The sequence below is a fragment of the Oncorhynchus nerka genome, linkage group LG6, assembly GCF_034236695.1.
Source record: "Oncorhynchus nerka isolate Pitt River linkage group LG6, Oner_Uvic_2.0, whole genome shotgun sequence".
NCBI classification, from domain to species: domain Eukaryota; kingdom Metazoa; phylum Chordata; class Actinopteri; order Salmoniformes; family Salmonidae; genus Oncorhynchus; species Oncorhynchus nerka.
Genome location: NC_088401.1, coordinates 33,830,882 through 33,846,019, shown reverse-complemented (window position 1 = coordinate 33,846,019; position 15,138 = coordinate 33,830,882). Strand labels below are relative to the sequence as shown.

The following is a 15,138-nucleotide window of genomic DNA, read 5'->3' as shown; positions in this document are numbered from 1 at the left end:
CCTTTATAGCCCATGCCCTATTACCATGTGGTCTTGCATACTACCATCCCTAACTCACTCCACACTATCACCCCTCTACACTAGTACCCTTGCATGCTCAGGAAAGAACACAGAATATGGGGGAGAGGTAAGGGAGTGCACTCTCCCCAAATCTCCTCTCCTCCTTTGTCATCCCACACTCACATCTGCCCTGCATGCGAATGAAGCCTGGTGAAAATCCTTCCATCTCAGAAACACATTTAACTTTCTTGTTAAGACTATCCAGCTGAGCCAAAGGAAGCATCGTACAGCTGCTGGGACAGCCAGGCGACAGATAAGGCTCTACCTGTGGATTCATCTCCGTTTCGGTGGCTGGTCTGAGATCAGTTGTCATAGACTATGATAAGCCTTTCCTGCTGGGCTGTTTATCAAAAGGTTTATCATGCATGGCGAATTGAATTCTAACCATTCAGTTCTATTAACAGAGAGAGCACTCAGTTAAGCCCATTCAGATGCAGTTTATTCAATAAAAGTCACTTATAGCCAACACCAATCCTTCAATCCACCAATTCCTGCTTTCTCAGCATTTTATAGGGGGCCTAATAAACCCAATCCATTCTTAAGTGCTTACATTTATCTAATAAACACAAGATTAAAGCACAAAACATGCCCCACTGAGAGTGATTACTGTAATTCTAAGAAAAGGCTAAGAAAATGACTGTGTGAGACAAAGGGCAGCGACGGACATGAAAGAGACTGGAAACGGCACAAAAGACAATTCCTGTACATAAATAGCAGCTTATCTGCACTGGGTTTCATTAACCACTGCCTTCTTTACTTTGTCTCTGTACCTATTGAGCACCTCTCGCCCCTCTCTCTCTCTGGCTCCACCCTTAAAGATCTACCCCATGTCCTCTACCCCATGTCCCCTACCCCCCTACATCCAGAGGGGTTCTTCGCGGAGAGACCCGAGATGACAGGGGTCCGAGGTGTGACCAACGCGAGAGCCTGGTGTTGCCCTGTTGCGGTATGGGACCGCACCGCTCGAGGTCTTGTGTGGCATAAAGGGCTTGACACCATATATAGAGCAAAGAAAGACAATGACCCACACCAGCCATTCCTCGGCTCCAACCACCCCACCCCCGTCCGTCCATTCATGGAAGCTTCAGAGAGCCAATAAAGAGACTGGACTTGAGTCACATATTGCCCAAACAGCCCTATTGGCCCTGGTTAAAAGTAGTGCACTGCATAGGGAATATGATGCCATTTGGCACTCATCCTGGTTCATTGTGACCAGATAGAGAATGTGCAGTGAGAGACAGAGAGAGAGAGAGAGAAAGAGAGAGAAATTCCTTCCGAGAAGGCTTATAAACTTCCCGCACTTCTCCTCTTTCAGACTCAACATCATTTTCTTTCAGAACGGACAGAAAGAGCTCTTTTGTGACCAGTTTTGCCAGTAAGACACCGAAGACACCTTGCCAGAGAACATTTTTACATTTTACATTTAAGTCATTTAGCAGACGCTCTTATCCAGAGCGACTTACAAATTGGTGCATTCACCTTATGACATCCAGTGGAGCAGCCACTTTACAATAGTGCATCTAAATCTTTTAAGGGGGGTGAGAAGGATTACTTTATCCTATCCTAGTTATTCCTTAAAGAGGTGGGGTTTCAGGTGTCTCCGGAAGGTGGTGATTGACTCCGCTGTCCTGGCGTCGTGAGGGAGTTTGTTCCACCATTGGGGGGCCAGAGCAGCGAACAGTTTTGACTGGGCTGAGCGGGAACTGTACTTCCTCAGTGGTAGGGAGGCGAGCAGGCCAGAGGTGGATGAACGCAGTGCCCTTGTTTGGGTGTAGGGCCTGATCAGAGCCTGGAGGTACTGAGGTGCCGTTCCCCTCACAGCTCCGTAGGCAAGCACCATGGTCTTGTAGCGGATGCGAGCTTCAACTGGAAGCCAGTGGAGAGAGCGGAGGAGCGGGGTGACGTGAGAGAACTTGGGAAGGTTGAACACCAGACGGGCTGCGGCGTTCTGGATGAGTTGTAGGGGTTTAATGACACAGGCAGGGAGCCCAGCCAACAGCGAGTTGCAGTAATCCAGACGGGAGATGACAAGTGCCTGGATTAGGACCTGCGCCGCTTCCTGTGTGAGGCAGGGTCGTACTCTGCGGATGTTGTAAACACCCCCCTATCCACATCGATGGAACAGCAGTGGAGAGGGTAGCAAGCCCCAAGTTCCTCGGTATACACATCACAGAGAAGTTTGATGGACTGTATTAGCCGTGAAGGTCAAAACTGTATTAGCTTTTTGAAGGTTATGTGTAGCGCTGCTAAGAAACCACTGCATCAACTCTGTGTCTGAGTGCGTACAAGTGTGGCTTGTATCTGTGTGTGTCTGTGTCAGTGTGTGTCAGTGTGTGTATCAGTGTGTGTGTGTGTGAGAACGGAGGCAGCCTGTGGCACTATGATGGATGAGAAGCAGGGGTCCCAGAACTAGTGTCGTGGATAACTGCCTGTCATGGTTAAGTCACTCGCTAACTGAGAACCCATTCAACTCTGCATAGCACAACGCAGCACTGAACAGCACTGTCCCTGAATCCCATACAACAGAGCACTCCCCTTCCACATGGCATTCCACAAACAACCACAATCTTAGCACATTGACAGTCCTCAACGCAGGCATTTAAATCAGACCACACAGTTAGTGAGCAGCACACACTGAAGTGGCCTACACTATCTCTCTCTGAGAGGGAACCAGAGTGAGAATTAACCCCAAAATCATACCTCCGCGTTCTGTTTTGATCAGTGTGAGCGTGCCACTGGCATCCCCACAGGCATCACATCACATGGCTATGAGGATGAGTGGGAATGTTTCAAAGAAATGTGTTAAGCCCATGGGGTCATCTAATGCCGTCCAGATGTAAGCCATAGCTCCTCTCACTGATAACTATGAGAGGAAGTGTGTGCGTGTGTGTGTGTGTGTGTGTGTGTGTGCGTGCGTGCGTGTGTGTGGCTGTGCGTGTGTGGCTGTAGCCAATAAAATGTGTTTATCTTCCCTGTCCTCTGCTGCTGTGGATGCTGGCTAATGACAGAACCAGAGTGTGTGAGTAAGTCTCCACGTGATTTGTACACAACAAGGTCCCAGATACCAGTGAACTTCAGATTGGAAAGCCTTAAGAGACAAAACAGACTGCACCGACGGACAGTTTAAAGCAGCGGGTGGCCGTCCTATCGGCCCCTGACCCACAGGTCATCGGCCATCATTTTCTATGAATTTACCAATGATTCTACATGTTGAATCACCACCGTTCATCAACACCCAGCAGGTGATCTACTGTGCACGGCTGATGCTCATTATCGGTTTTCTTGTCTTTTACCTCCCTGTCTATTATTAATGTAATATCTTGGAAAGGAGAAAGACTCTACTCACCATAGAACAGGGGTCTTCAACCTGTTCTTGCCCAGGGACCCTGTCCTAGGCAAACTAGCAACCCAGGGACCCCCATCATATATTGGCAAAAAAATAAATAAATGCACGTCTTGTCAGGTAAATGATAATGGCAAGGATAAGTTATCAACATTCTAAAATGAATAGATTTGGTAGATTGTTTTGAATTATTTTGACCTCCCCACATTATAATTGAAAGTGTAAACTCTAACATAGCCTCCTATGCCGTGTTCAATTGCTAGTCGGACCTAGGAAACCATGACATCTCCGACTGGTTGAAGTTATACACGTGCCACGTTCAACCAGTTAGCAAGTCGGCAGTGTCCAGGTTTCGACAAGCACGTAAACGCAGCACTGGCTAGAAAGGTTATTTCAAACACATTATCGCTTTTTGTTGCCTTACAATCTGGAATTAAAATATTTTTTTTTTGGGGGGGGGGGGGGGTTGTATCATTTGATTTACACAACATGCCTACCACTTTCAAGATGCAAAATATGCTTTATTGTGAAACACACAAGAAATAAAACAAAAAATAGAAAACTTGAGCGTGCATAACGATTCACCCCCCCCAATGTCAATACTTTGTAGAGACACCTTTTGCAGCAATTACAGCTGCAAGTCTCTTGGGATGTGTCTCTATGAGCTTGGCCCATATATATACTGAGATTTTTGCCCACTTTTCAAGGCAAAACTGCTCCAGCTCCTTCAAGTTGGATGGGGTCCACTGGTGTACAGCAATCTTAAATCATACCACAGATTCTCAACTGGATTGAGGTCTGGGCTTTGACTAAGCCATTCCAAGACATTTAAATGTTTCCCCTTAAACCACTCGAGTGTTGCTTTAGCAGTATGCTTAGGGTCACTGCTGGATCGTGAACCTTAGTCCCAGTCTCAAATCTCTGAAAGACTGAAACAGGTTTCCCTCAAGAATCTGTACTTAGTGCCATCCATCATTCCTTCAATCCTGACCAGTTTCCCAGTCCACTCCCAGTCCCTGTCGATGAACACATCACCACAGCATGATGCTGCCACCACCATGATTTACTGTGGGGATGTTGTTCTCGGGGTGATGAGAGGTTTTTTTATTTTTTTTATTTTACCTTTATTTTACTAGGCAAGTCAGTTAAGAACAAATTCTTATTTTCAATGACGGCCTAGGAACAGTGGGTTAACTGCCTGTTCAGGGGCAGAACAAAAGATTTGTACCTTGTCAGCTCGGGGATTCGAACTTGCAACCTTTCGGTTACTAGTCCAACGCTCTAACCACTAGGCTACCCTGACGCCCCAGACATAGCGTTTTCCTTGATGGCCAAAAAGCTAAATTTTTGTCTCATCTGAGTACCTTCTTCCATATGTTTGGAGAGTCTCCCACATGCCTTTTGGCGAACACCAAACGTGTTTCCTCATTTTTTTCTTTAAGCAATGGCTTTTTTTCTGGCCACTCTTCCATAAAGCCCAGCTCTGTGGATTGTACAGCTTAAAGTGGTCCTATGGACAGATACTCCAATCTCCACTGTGAAGCTTTGTAGCTCCTTCAGGGTTATCTTTGGTCTCTTTGTTGCCTCTGATTAATTCCCTCCTTGCCTGGTCTGTGAGTTTTGGTGGGCAGCCCTCTCTTGGCAGGTTTGTTGTGATGCCATATTCTTTCCATTTTTTTATAATGGTTTTAATTGTGCTCTGTGAGATGTTCAAAGTTTCAGATATTTTTTTATAACCCAACCCTGATCTGTACTTCTCCACAACTTTGTCCCTGACCTGTTTGGAGAGCTCCTTGGTATTCATGGTGCCGCTTGCTTGGTGGTGCCCCTTGCTTAGTGGTGTTGCAGACTCTGGGGCCTTTCAGAACAGGTGTATATATACTGAGATCATGTGAAAGATCATGTGACACTTAGATTGCACACAGGTGGACTTTACTTAACTAATTATGTGACTTCTGAAGGTAATTGGTTAGACTAGATCTTATGTAAATCAAATCAAATCAAATTTTATTTGTCACATACACATGGTTAGCAGATGTTAATGCGAGTGTAGCGAAATGCTTGTGCTTCTAGTTCCGACAATGCAGTGATAACCAACAAGTAATCTAACTAACAATTCTAAAACTACTGTCTTATACACAGTGTAAGGGGATAAAGAATATGTACATAAGGATATATGAGTGAGTGATGGTACAGAGCAGCATACAGTAGATGGTATCGAGTACAGTATATACATATGAGATGAGTATGTAGACAAAGTAAACAAAGTGGCATAGTTAAAGTGGCTAGTGATACATGTATTACATAAGGATGCAGTCGATGATGTAGAGTACAGTATATACGTATGCATATGAGATGAATAATGTAGGGTAAGTAACATTATATAAGGTAGCATTGTTTAAAGTGGCTAGTGATATATTTACATCATTTCCCATCAATTCCCATTATTAAAGTGGCTGGAGTTGGGTCAGTGTCAATGACAGTGTGTTGGCAGCAGCCACTCAATGGTGGCTGTTTAACAGTCTGATAGCCTTGAGATAGAAGCTGTTTTTCAGTCTCTCAGTCCCAGCTTTGATGCACCTGTACTGACCTCGCCTTCTGGATGATAGCGGGGTGAACAGGCAGTGGTTCGGGTGGTTGATGTCCTTGATGATCTTTATGGCCTTCCTGTAACATCGGGTGGTGTAGGTGTCCTGGAGGGCAGGTAGTTTGCCCCCGGTGATGCGTTGTGCAGACCTCACTACCCTCTGGAGAGCCTTACGGTTGAGGGCGGAGCAGTTGCCGTACCAGGCGGTGATACAGCCCGCCAGGATGCTCTCGATTGTGCATCTGTAGAAGTTTGTGAGTGCTTTTGGTGACAAGCCGAATTTCTTCAGCCTCCTGAGGTGTGTCGTCCGCAAACTTGATGATTGAGTTGGAGGCGTGCGTGGCCACGCAGTCGTGGGTGAACAGGGAGTACAGGAGAGGGCTCAGAACGCACCCTTGTGGGGCCCCCGTGTTGAGGATCAGCGGGGAGGAGATGTTGTTGCCTACCCTCACCACCTGGGGGCGGCCCGTCAGGAAGTCCAGTACCCAGTTGCACAGGGCGGGGTCGAGACCCAGGGTCTCGAGCTTGATGACGAGCTTGGAGGGTACTATGGTGTTGAATGCCGAGCTGTAGTCGATGAACAGCATTCTCACATAGGTATTCCTCTTGTCCAGGTGGGTTAGGGCAGTGTGCAGTGTGGTTGAGATTGCATCGTCTGTGGACCTATTTGGGCGGTAAGCAAATTGGAGTGGGTCTAGGGTGTCAGGTAGGGTGGAGGTGATATGGTCCTTGACTAGTCTCTCAAAGCACTTCATGATGACGGAAGTGAGTGCTACGGGCGGTAGTCGTTTAGCTCAGTTACCTTAGCTTTCTTGGGAACAGGAACAATGGTGGCCCTCTTGAAGCATGTGGGAACAGCAGACTGGTATAGGGATTGATTGAATATGTCCGTAAACACACCGGCCAGCTGGTCTGCGCATGCTCTGAGGGCGCGGCTGGGGATGCCGTCTGGGCCTGCAGCCTTGCGAGGGTTAACACGTTTAAATGTCTTACTCACCTCGGCTGCAGTGAAGGAGAGACCGCATGTTTTCGTTGCAGGCCGTGTCAGTGGCACTGTATTGTCCTCAAAGCGGGCAAAAAAGTTATTTAGTCTGCCTGGGAGCAAGACATCCTGGTCCGTGACTGGGCTGGGTTTCTTCTTGTAGTCCGTGATTGACTGTAGACCCTGCCACATGCCTCTTGTGTCTGAGCCGTTGAATTGAGATTCTACTTTGTCTCTGTACTGACGCTTAGCTTGTTTAATAGCCTTGCGGAGGGAATAGCTGCACTGTTTGTATTCGGTCATGTTGCCAGACACCTTGCCCTGATTAAAAGCAGTGGTTCGCGCTTTCAGTTTCACGCGAATGCTGCCATCAATCCACGGTTTCTGGTTAGGGAATGTTTTTATCGTTGCTATGGGAACGACATCTTCAACGCACGTTCTAATGAACTCGCACACCGAATCAGCGTATTCGTCAATATTTTTATCTGACGCAATACGAAACATGTCCCAGTCCACGTGATGGAAGCAGTCTTGGAGTGTGGAGTCAGCTTGGTCTGACCAGCGTTGGACAGACCTCAGCGTGGGAGCCTCTTGTTTAAGTTTCTGCCTGTAGGCAGGGATCAACAAAATGGAGTCGTGGTCAGCTTTTCCGAAAGGGGGCGGGGCAGGGCCTTATATGCGTCGCGGAAGTTAGAGTAACAATGATCCAAGGTTTTACCACCCCTGGTTGCGCAATCGATATGCTGATAAAATTTAGGGAGTCTTGTTTTCAGATTAGCTTTGTTAAAATCCCCAGCTACAATGAATGCAGCCTCCGGATAAATGGTTTCCAGTTTGCAAAGAGTTAAATAAAGTTCGTTCAGAGCCATCGATGTGTCTGCTTGGGGGGGATATATACGGCTGTGATTATAATCGAAGAGAATTCTCTTGGAAGATAATGCGGTCTACATTTGATTGTGAGGAATTCTAAATCAGGTGAACAGAAGGATTTGAGTTCCTGTATGTTTCCTTCATCACACCATGTCTCGTTAGTCATGAGGCATACGCCCCCGCCGCTCTTCTTACCAGAAAGATGTTTGTTTCTGTCGGCGCGATGCGTGGAGAAACCCGTTGGCTGCACCGCATCGGATAGCGTCTTCCCAGTAAGCCATGTTTCCGTGAAGCAGAGAACATTGCAGTCTCTGATGTCCCTCTGGAATGCTACCCTTGCTCGGATTTCATCAACCTTGTTGTCAAGAGACTGGACATTGGCAAGAAGAATGCTGGGGAGTGGTGCGCGATGTGCCCTTGTCCGGAGTCTGACCAGAAGACCGCTACGTTTCCCTCTTTTTCGGAGTCGTTTTCTTGGGTCGCTGCATGCGATCCATTCCGTTGTCCTGTTTGTAAGGCAGAACACAGGATCCGCGTCGCGGAAAACATATTCTTGGTCGTACTGATGGTGAGTTGACGCTGATCTTATATTCAGTAGTTCTTCTCGACTGTATGTAATGAAACCTAAGATGACCTGGGGTACTAATGTAAGAAATAACACGTAAAAAAACAAAAAACTGCATAGTTTCCTAGGAACGCGAAGCGAGGCGGCCATCTCTGTCGGCGCCGGAAGATTAAAAAAAAAGAAAAAAAAAAAAAAGAAAAAAAGGGGCTTCATAGCAAAGGGAGAGCACACTTTGCCATTTTTTTCATTTACCTTCACCAATTTGGACTATTTTGTGTATGTCCGTTACATGAAATCCAAATAATAATCCATTTAAATTACAGGTTGTAATGTAACAAAATAGGAAAAACGCCAAAGGGGATGAATACTTTTGCAAGGCACTGTATGTCCAAGTGTAGAAAGCTTACAAGCAGCCATAGGCACATGCCACACTGGTAGCCTATTCACATGTGCTTTTTCAAAGCCTATGTTAGATATTCCAGTGAGTGTAATTGGCTCCAAGGTGTGTAGCTGAAAAATAAAGTTGACATCTTTTTTCTACCGTAGGTATGTAATTCAACATGAGTTTATTCTGTTGTTGCTAGCGATATTTTTTGCGGACTCCCTGCAGTAACTCAGCGGACCCCTAGGGGGCTACAGATCCCCAGTTGAAATCCCCTGCCATACAATGTAAAATATGGTCAGTCAATGCTCTGACACGGGATGCACCTCACTGGATAGCTACTCTAAAAATAACGCCCTATATAGAACAGAGGGAGAGAGAGAAGCACCTGGAAAGATCTCTGAAGTTGTGAATTTCTCCCAGCCTTTTAGAGGTTGACAGATAGATCCCTTTCCATGTGTTTGCTAGTAACTGTTGAGGTTAGAAAACTTTGCTGCATTCGAGGAAAAACGGGTAGTGGTTGGAATCGATGGCGTGGTAATTATTTGATTCTATAACCTCAGGGTGACACTTTAATCCACACCTTATCTCTGAAAGGCCCAGATCCTGAGTTCTCTAGATAGAACGTAAGCTCCTGATTATTCTAACAAGGATCTAATATCAGATGATCCACATGCAACACTGGCTGACCAAGGAGATTGATTGGCTCCATATACCAAGACAAAGTACCTGACAATATCTATTGTGTGTGCGCGTGCGTGCGTGTGTGTGTGTGCATACGTGCGTGCGTGTGTGTGTGAGTACTTGTTTTCCTACATTATCAGGACCACAATGTCCTAACAATTCACCCGAATGTCATGATAAGGTAGGAAAGCAATAACTTTTTTCAGGTCCTGAATTTGTTCAAATGCTATTTTAAGCTTAAGGGTTAGGTTTAGTGTTTTGGGTAAAGGTTAGGGTTAGGGTTAGGGTTAGGTTTAGGGTTAAGGTTGGGTTTAGGGTTAGGGTTTTTGGGGTTAGGGTTAGGTTAAGGGTTACATTTTAGCGGTTAGGGAAAATATGATTTTGAATGGTCAAACATTTTTACACCGAAATTTCATGAAAACAAAGCTGTGCGTGTGCATGCGTGTGTGTGCACATACATTTCAAACAATCACATACTAATAGTAGTTTTTCTCTCTCAAATAAAGACACATTCAGAAGAGCTCTCCACAAATGCCCACAGACACACAGAGGCGGCTTTAGTTTACTGTCACTGTCAGGAACCATACATTTCTCGATGAAATGTGTGATGAAATTCCCCTGACAGCAATTAATAGTCTCTGGGAAACAGGAGCATGTCTGTAAACAGAACCAGTGTTGACATAAGGTTCCCCAGTTGCATGCTTCTCAATAAGTGAACTTGAGAGTGTGCACTCAACCACTAGAGCCCTGTGGAGATTGGAGTCTTCCCTGTTACAAAGGCTCATGGGCTGTGTTGAAATGAACGGAAACGATGCCGTACTACACGACCAGTTTGAAAATGGGGGAGGGATTGGGTTGTGGGGTGGGGAACGCTGTCAGCATGGCTACTGCCCTTGAAATACATCACTCATTGCTTCAAGCCACACCTCGCCACACTCACCAAAATGGGAGCAAAAGTACATCCGAATCTGTTCAGGAACGTACAGTAACATTTTTGGAGAAACGTGTTGTTTAGTACAAACCGTTCCACAAAGTGGCAAACGTTCAAGCAAATTCAACACACCTCTGGTTTTCCCGCACCTCCCTTGCCACTGCCTTCACCTGTCTCCATTGTTCATTAGCACCATTGACTATTTAATTAGCAACAGTTTTTTCGCTCCATTCTTCCTTATTCCTGGTGATTACATGGGGCAGCCAGCTTATGTTTTCCTTTCCATGTGGTGTGTGACTGACAAGTGAGTACTTTCCATTACTGAAGAACATGTATAAATGTTCATATTAAGATCCTTTTCATTTCCTGTCAATCCATGTATAGTAAGATCCATTTGTTATTTATCCCTGTTGCACTTGTCAGTCATGCTTGTGTGTTAACATGTGTTTATCTCCCTCCTGAATTTCTCTAGTAAACTACAACGTTATCCTGCAACCTTTCCCCATGTGCTCATATGTCTGTGCAATAAACCCCCCTATGGATTCCTGCTTCATCTCCTGACCTCATTTCATCTGCATCTTATCAATGAGCCATGGTGGCACTTTGAACTCTGCACCAGTCAAACCCTGATTACAGTCCACCTTTTCTATACATCCACTAGAACCCTATGGAGATTGTAGTCTTCCCTAGGTGGACTCACCCACTAGGGCCCTTGGTGGACAGTATGACCTTGTCCACTAGAACCCATGCTGGAGAGTGTGGATTATCAAGTTTCCTCACTCAATTTAAAGATTTGCAACTCCTTCAGGAATAACAATACTTGTTACTCTAAATGATGGTTATTGATTGTGGTGTGGTTGTTGAACATTGGAAGTGGAGACTGACAGACTGGTACAGGTTGTTCTAGGTAAACTCAGAGGAAAGAGCAACTCTCCCATAAAGCTTAAATACCCGCACATCTTATCTCTCTACACTCCACAACAGACGTCCTCCAGTGAGGTTTGAACTTTTCCTGTCAAATGATATCCCAAGTATAAATATAGTAAAGTACACACACTAAATAGTCTTGAAACCCCAACCCTAGGCAACTCTGCGACTCTTTTGGGATACAGGAACTTCGTCAATGAGAAAAATAATAATTCTGCGAACAAATCACGAGGCAGAACGTCATGATTCAAAACAAGTTTGCAGGCAAAACCTTTGCAGTGGTTTTAGGTAAGGTAGTTGGTGTAAACTAGCCACTTGGGAAGTTCACTCATTAAAAATGACCTCTGTGATCTCCGTCTTGCTAGCTATTTTGTATTTAATTCAAGTGGATAAAGTATTGACATAGTTCCTCTATGCCAAGTCAATCATTGAAATCAGCCCCTTTTCCCCTGTGTTGCCTAGGGTTTGGGTTTGAGACCACACTCTAAAGGATAAAATGTTTTGAGCAATATATATATCTTTTTTTAGACAACAAATTTCAAGGAGTAGGTAATTCAATGACTTGCAGTGGAGGCTCCTCAGAGGAGGAAGTGGAGGACCATCCTCCTCAGTGAATTTCATGAAAATAAAATGTGTAAAACATTCAACAGGTTATCCTTTTTTAGATAAAACAAATATACTCACGTCACCAAATAATTGATTAAAACACACTATTTTGCAATGAAGGTCTACAGTAGCCTCAACAGCATTCTGTATGGTAGCACCATGTTGTAGCTGGAGGACAGCTAGCTTCTGTCCTCCTCTGGGTACATTGAATTCAATACAAAGCCTAGGAGGCTCGTGGTTCTCAACTCCTTCCATAGACTTACACAGTAATTAACAACTTCAAGAGGACGTCCTCCAACCTATCAGAGCTCTTGCACCTGACCCTGTTGTCCACCGAGGGTCAGGAAATTAATCTAGTACTGAAAGAATAAGCTACAGCTTGCTAGCACTGCAGTGCAAATGTGGTGAGTAGTTAACTGAAAGAGAGAGAAAAAGCAGTTTTGAACAAATTAATTTCCTCCAAAATGAAGGAGAAGCAAGAGAGAAATAGAGGTCGAAAGAGATAGTCATTTTTTTTTCAATTTCAGTATCACTTACTTAGCTAGCAAATGCAGTTAGCTAGTTTAGCCTACTCAAACAACCTGCTCAAACAGAGGGATGCTATGTTAGCTAGCTGGATATGACTATCCAACACAATACTGGAACTCTTCCAAGTCATGGTAAGCTTTTGGTTTTACTAATTTATTGCCACCTGGGCCCACTGGTGTAACTGCTTACTCACTGTAAACTGTAATGTTACTGCATGATTGTAGCAGGTTTACTAACGTATTAGTTATATTAGCTATGTTGGCTATGACGTTACTTTAGCTAATATGGTGACAACGATATAGGCTATGTGTGGCGGTTTGATATGTTTTGGCTTGGAAAGGCTTCTTCACCTGGTTTACACGTGATCAAGGGTGTATTAATTCCACCGATTCTGTTGAAAAACATTTCTTAAACGGAAGCAAATGGAACAAAACGGGAATGAACATACCTGAATTTGTCCAATAGAAACTCTTGTTTGCAACTGTTGGACTAATGATTACACCCTATATCAGCTAGATGGCAAGAGTGTGCAAGGCGGCATTGAATGTGTCACTGTCTGTAACCTCAATTGTTTCTCTCAACCTGTGTGCACTATCGTTGTAAACTTTCATTCATAGGCTAGGTTGTAGCAACCTCATGATGGGTATAGGGGAAATTTGAATATCATGTAGTAGCCTAAACCTATCGCTTTTACATTGAACTGGGTGAATGGAATACAAATGACAGTCATCCAATATGCTGTAATAGACATAATAAAAAGACTGATTACTTTGTGTAATGGAAATCTGATGCCATTAACCTCCCACCTTGTTTGAGGAACAATGGAGAAGCACAAGAGGAAAGGCCAGTCCCCCCCAGACAGCACTACCACTGCCAGGGCCTGGTCTTATCTGGGACCAGTCTTAAAGTGCACTCCAGTCACTTAAACTTAGAGATGGTTCGAGGGGTGCACCACTGCCAAAATCCTATTGCTATTTCCTATCATGGAGACAATCATTTATTGAAGGATTTTGTGAACCTGATAGTTGGGCCAAAGACTGCAGGTTGTTGGATTTTATAGGATACCACAAATATAAAACGTTTTTATTTGATTTTCAAAAATCCTACCCTAGATGGCTATATTCATCGAGCCCTTCATGAATCACATCTAATACATTTAAAACATCAAATGTGATAATGAAAAACGAGACGAAATAAAACACGTTCAACACTTCTTACAATATACTATTATATAAATAAGTATGACAGCACGTTGGGACATAGGCTGTGCTGTGCTCATTTTTATAGTAAGACTAATAAAGTCTCTGACATAGCCTATATAACAGCTGGATCGATCACTGAAATAAAAATAGCAGAGAACGATAGCTTGCACACATTCAATAACAGCAGTCTTCAAACGCGGACGCGCGCAGCACACACACACGGACGCACACCACGAATCTCATCAACCACACACATCTTTATAACCCATTTACAACGTGATAAAAAAAACATGGACATAATTTCTGGTTGTCGTGGATGCTGATGGTTAGATGTTTTGTAAATCGCAATATCACAGCATTAATCAAAACTATATAGTCTAGGTTATCATATAAGTTGGTATTTACCATACAAAACATTTTCTGGCAATCTTAAAGACAGTAAAATATAGAGTAAATGCGTCTACAAATAACCTCGTTTCATTGTTGTACACCATTAGAGCTATAGTGAAAACAATTGCACCATATTGAACCATATTACACCACAACGCACTTGGCAATAATAAATAAAGCAATGTAAACGTTTCTCGACAGGACATTATGCATAGTGTTTTATTTTATCATTGTCTCTCCAAATATGGAGAGGTCTTCATGGTGCAAATATTAGGTAGTGTGAGGTCTTACCGTTTGTCAGGTCCCCTCCAGGCACTTGAAACGCATTTCCAAGAGACTGCAAAACTAAAACAACTCCAACAACAAGGTTGAATATTTTCACACCCGACATATCCGAGATTCACGACTGATTGCACTGCTCCTCTTTTTAGAATGTGTTTTCTATACACCAAAGTCGTAGGGGGTCCAAAACGTAGACTCCACTCCGTAACTCTTCTCGAGTGTAGTCTGCAAGACAGCCTTTTGCAGAGAAAAACCTGTCTGCGCTGTTCGCTGGTTTACAAACGGCAAAGATTATGTGTGGTGTTTTGTTTGTGTGTGAGAGAGGACCCTAGCCACCACTAAAACAAGCAACACGGTTCAAAATATTGAGGTCATCCCAGCTCCGCAAACATAGGTCTCATTCCTACCCGGGAAAGAGGAGGTGTAATGTGAGTTGCGTTCTCAGAGAGGACGGTGAGCTGCCCCCGCTCCCTCGTCACACCAATTCACCACCACCAATATAGTGTTTTGCTTTTGACAGTCAGTGCAAACCACCAGTCCCACAACAATGCCGTGCCAGACTCGCAGTTGATGCGCGTATTCTCTATTCTGGAATATGGTATCCACCAATAACTGCATAGTAATGGCCCTTTTTGTGACACACAACAGGGACATATCACACTCTAAGGCAGTTTCTTTCATTAAACTTTTTTTTTAAACAATCAACCATACAATCTGTTGAGAACACGCTATACTTATCAGTCATAAACTGCTTGTGCTTGCGCGCTCACTTTGCGCGCTCCTAATGACCTATGCTAAT

At 44.3% G+C, this 15,138-nt stretch overlaps 1 protein-coding gene across 2 annotated transcripts in view; it reads right to left on the bottom strand.

Moving 5' to 3' along the window:
• The window catches only part of plxdc2b (plexin domain containing 2b), a 182,303-nt gene extending 167,365 nt beyond the window's left edge, over positions 1-14,938 (bottom strand). The window contains exon 1 of one of the 2 annotated variants that reach the window (XM_065019536.1): positions 14,349-14,938. In XM_065019536.1, the coding sequence (XP_064875608.1) occupies positions 14,349-14,448 (100 nt within the window). In that variant the 5' untranslated portion in view covers positions 14,449-14,938. The remainder of the gene's footprint in view (positions 1-14,348) is intronic. The other variant, XM_029661497.2, reaches the window with a different exon arrangement.
• Positions 14,939-15,138: the final 200 nt, after the last annotated feature.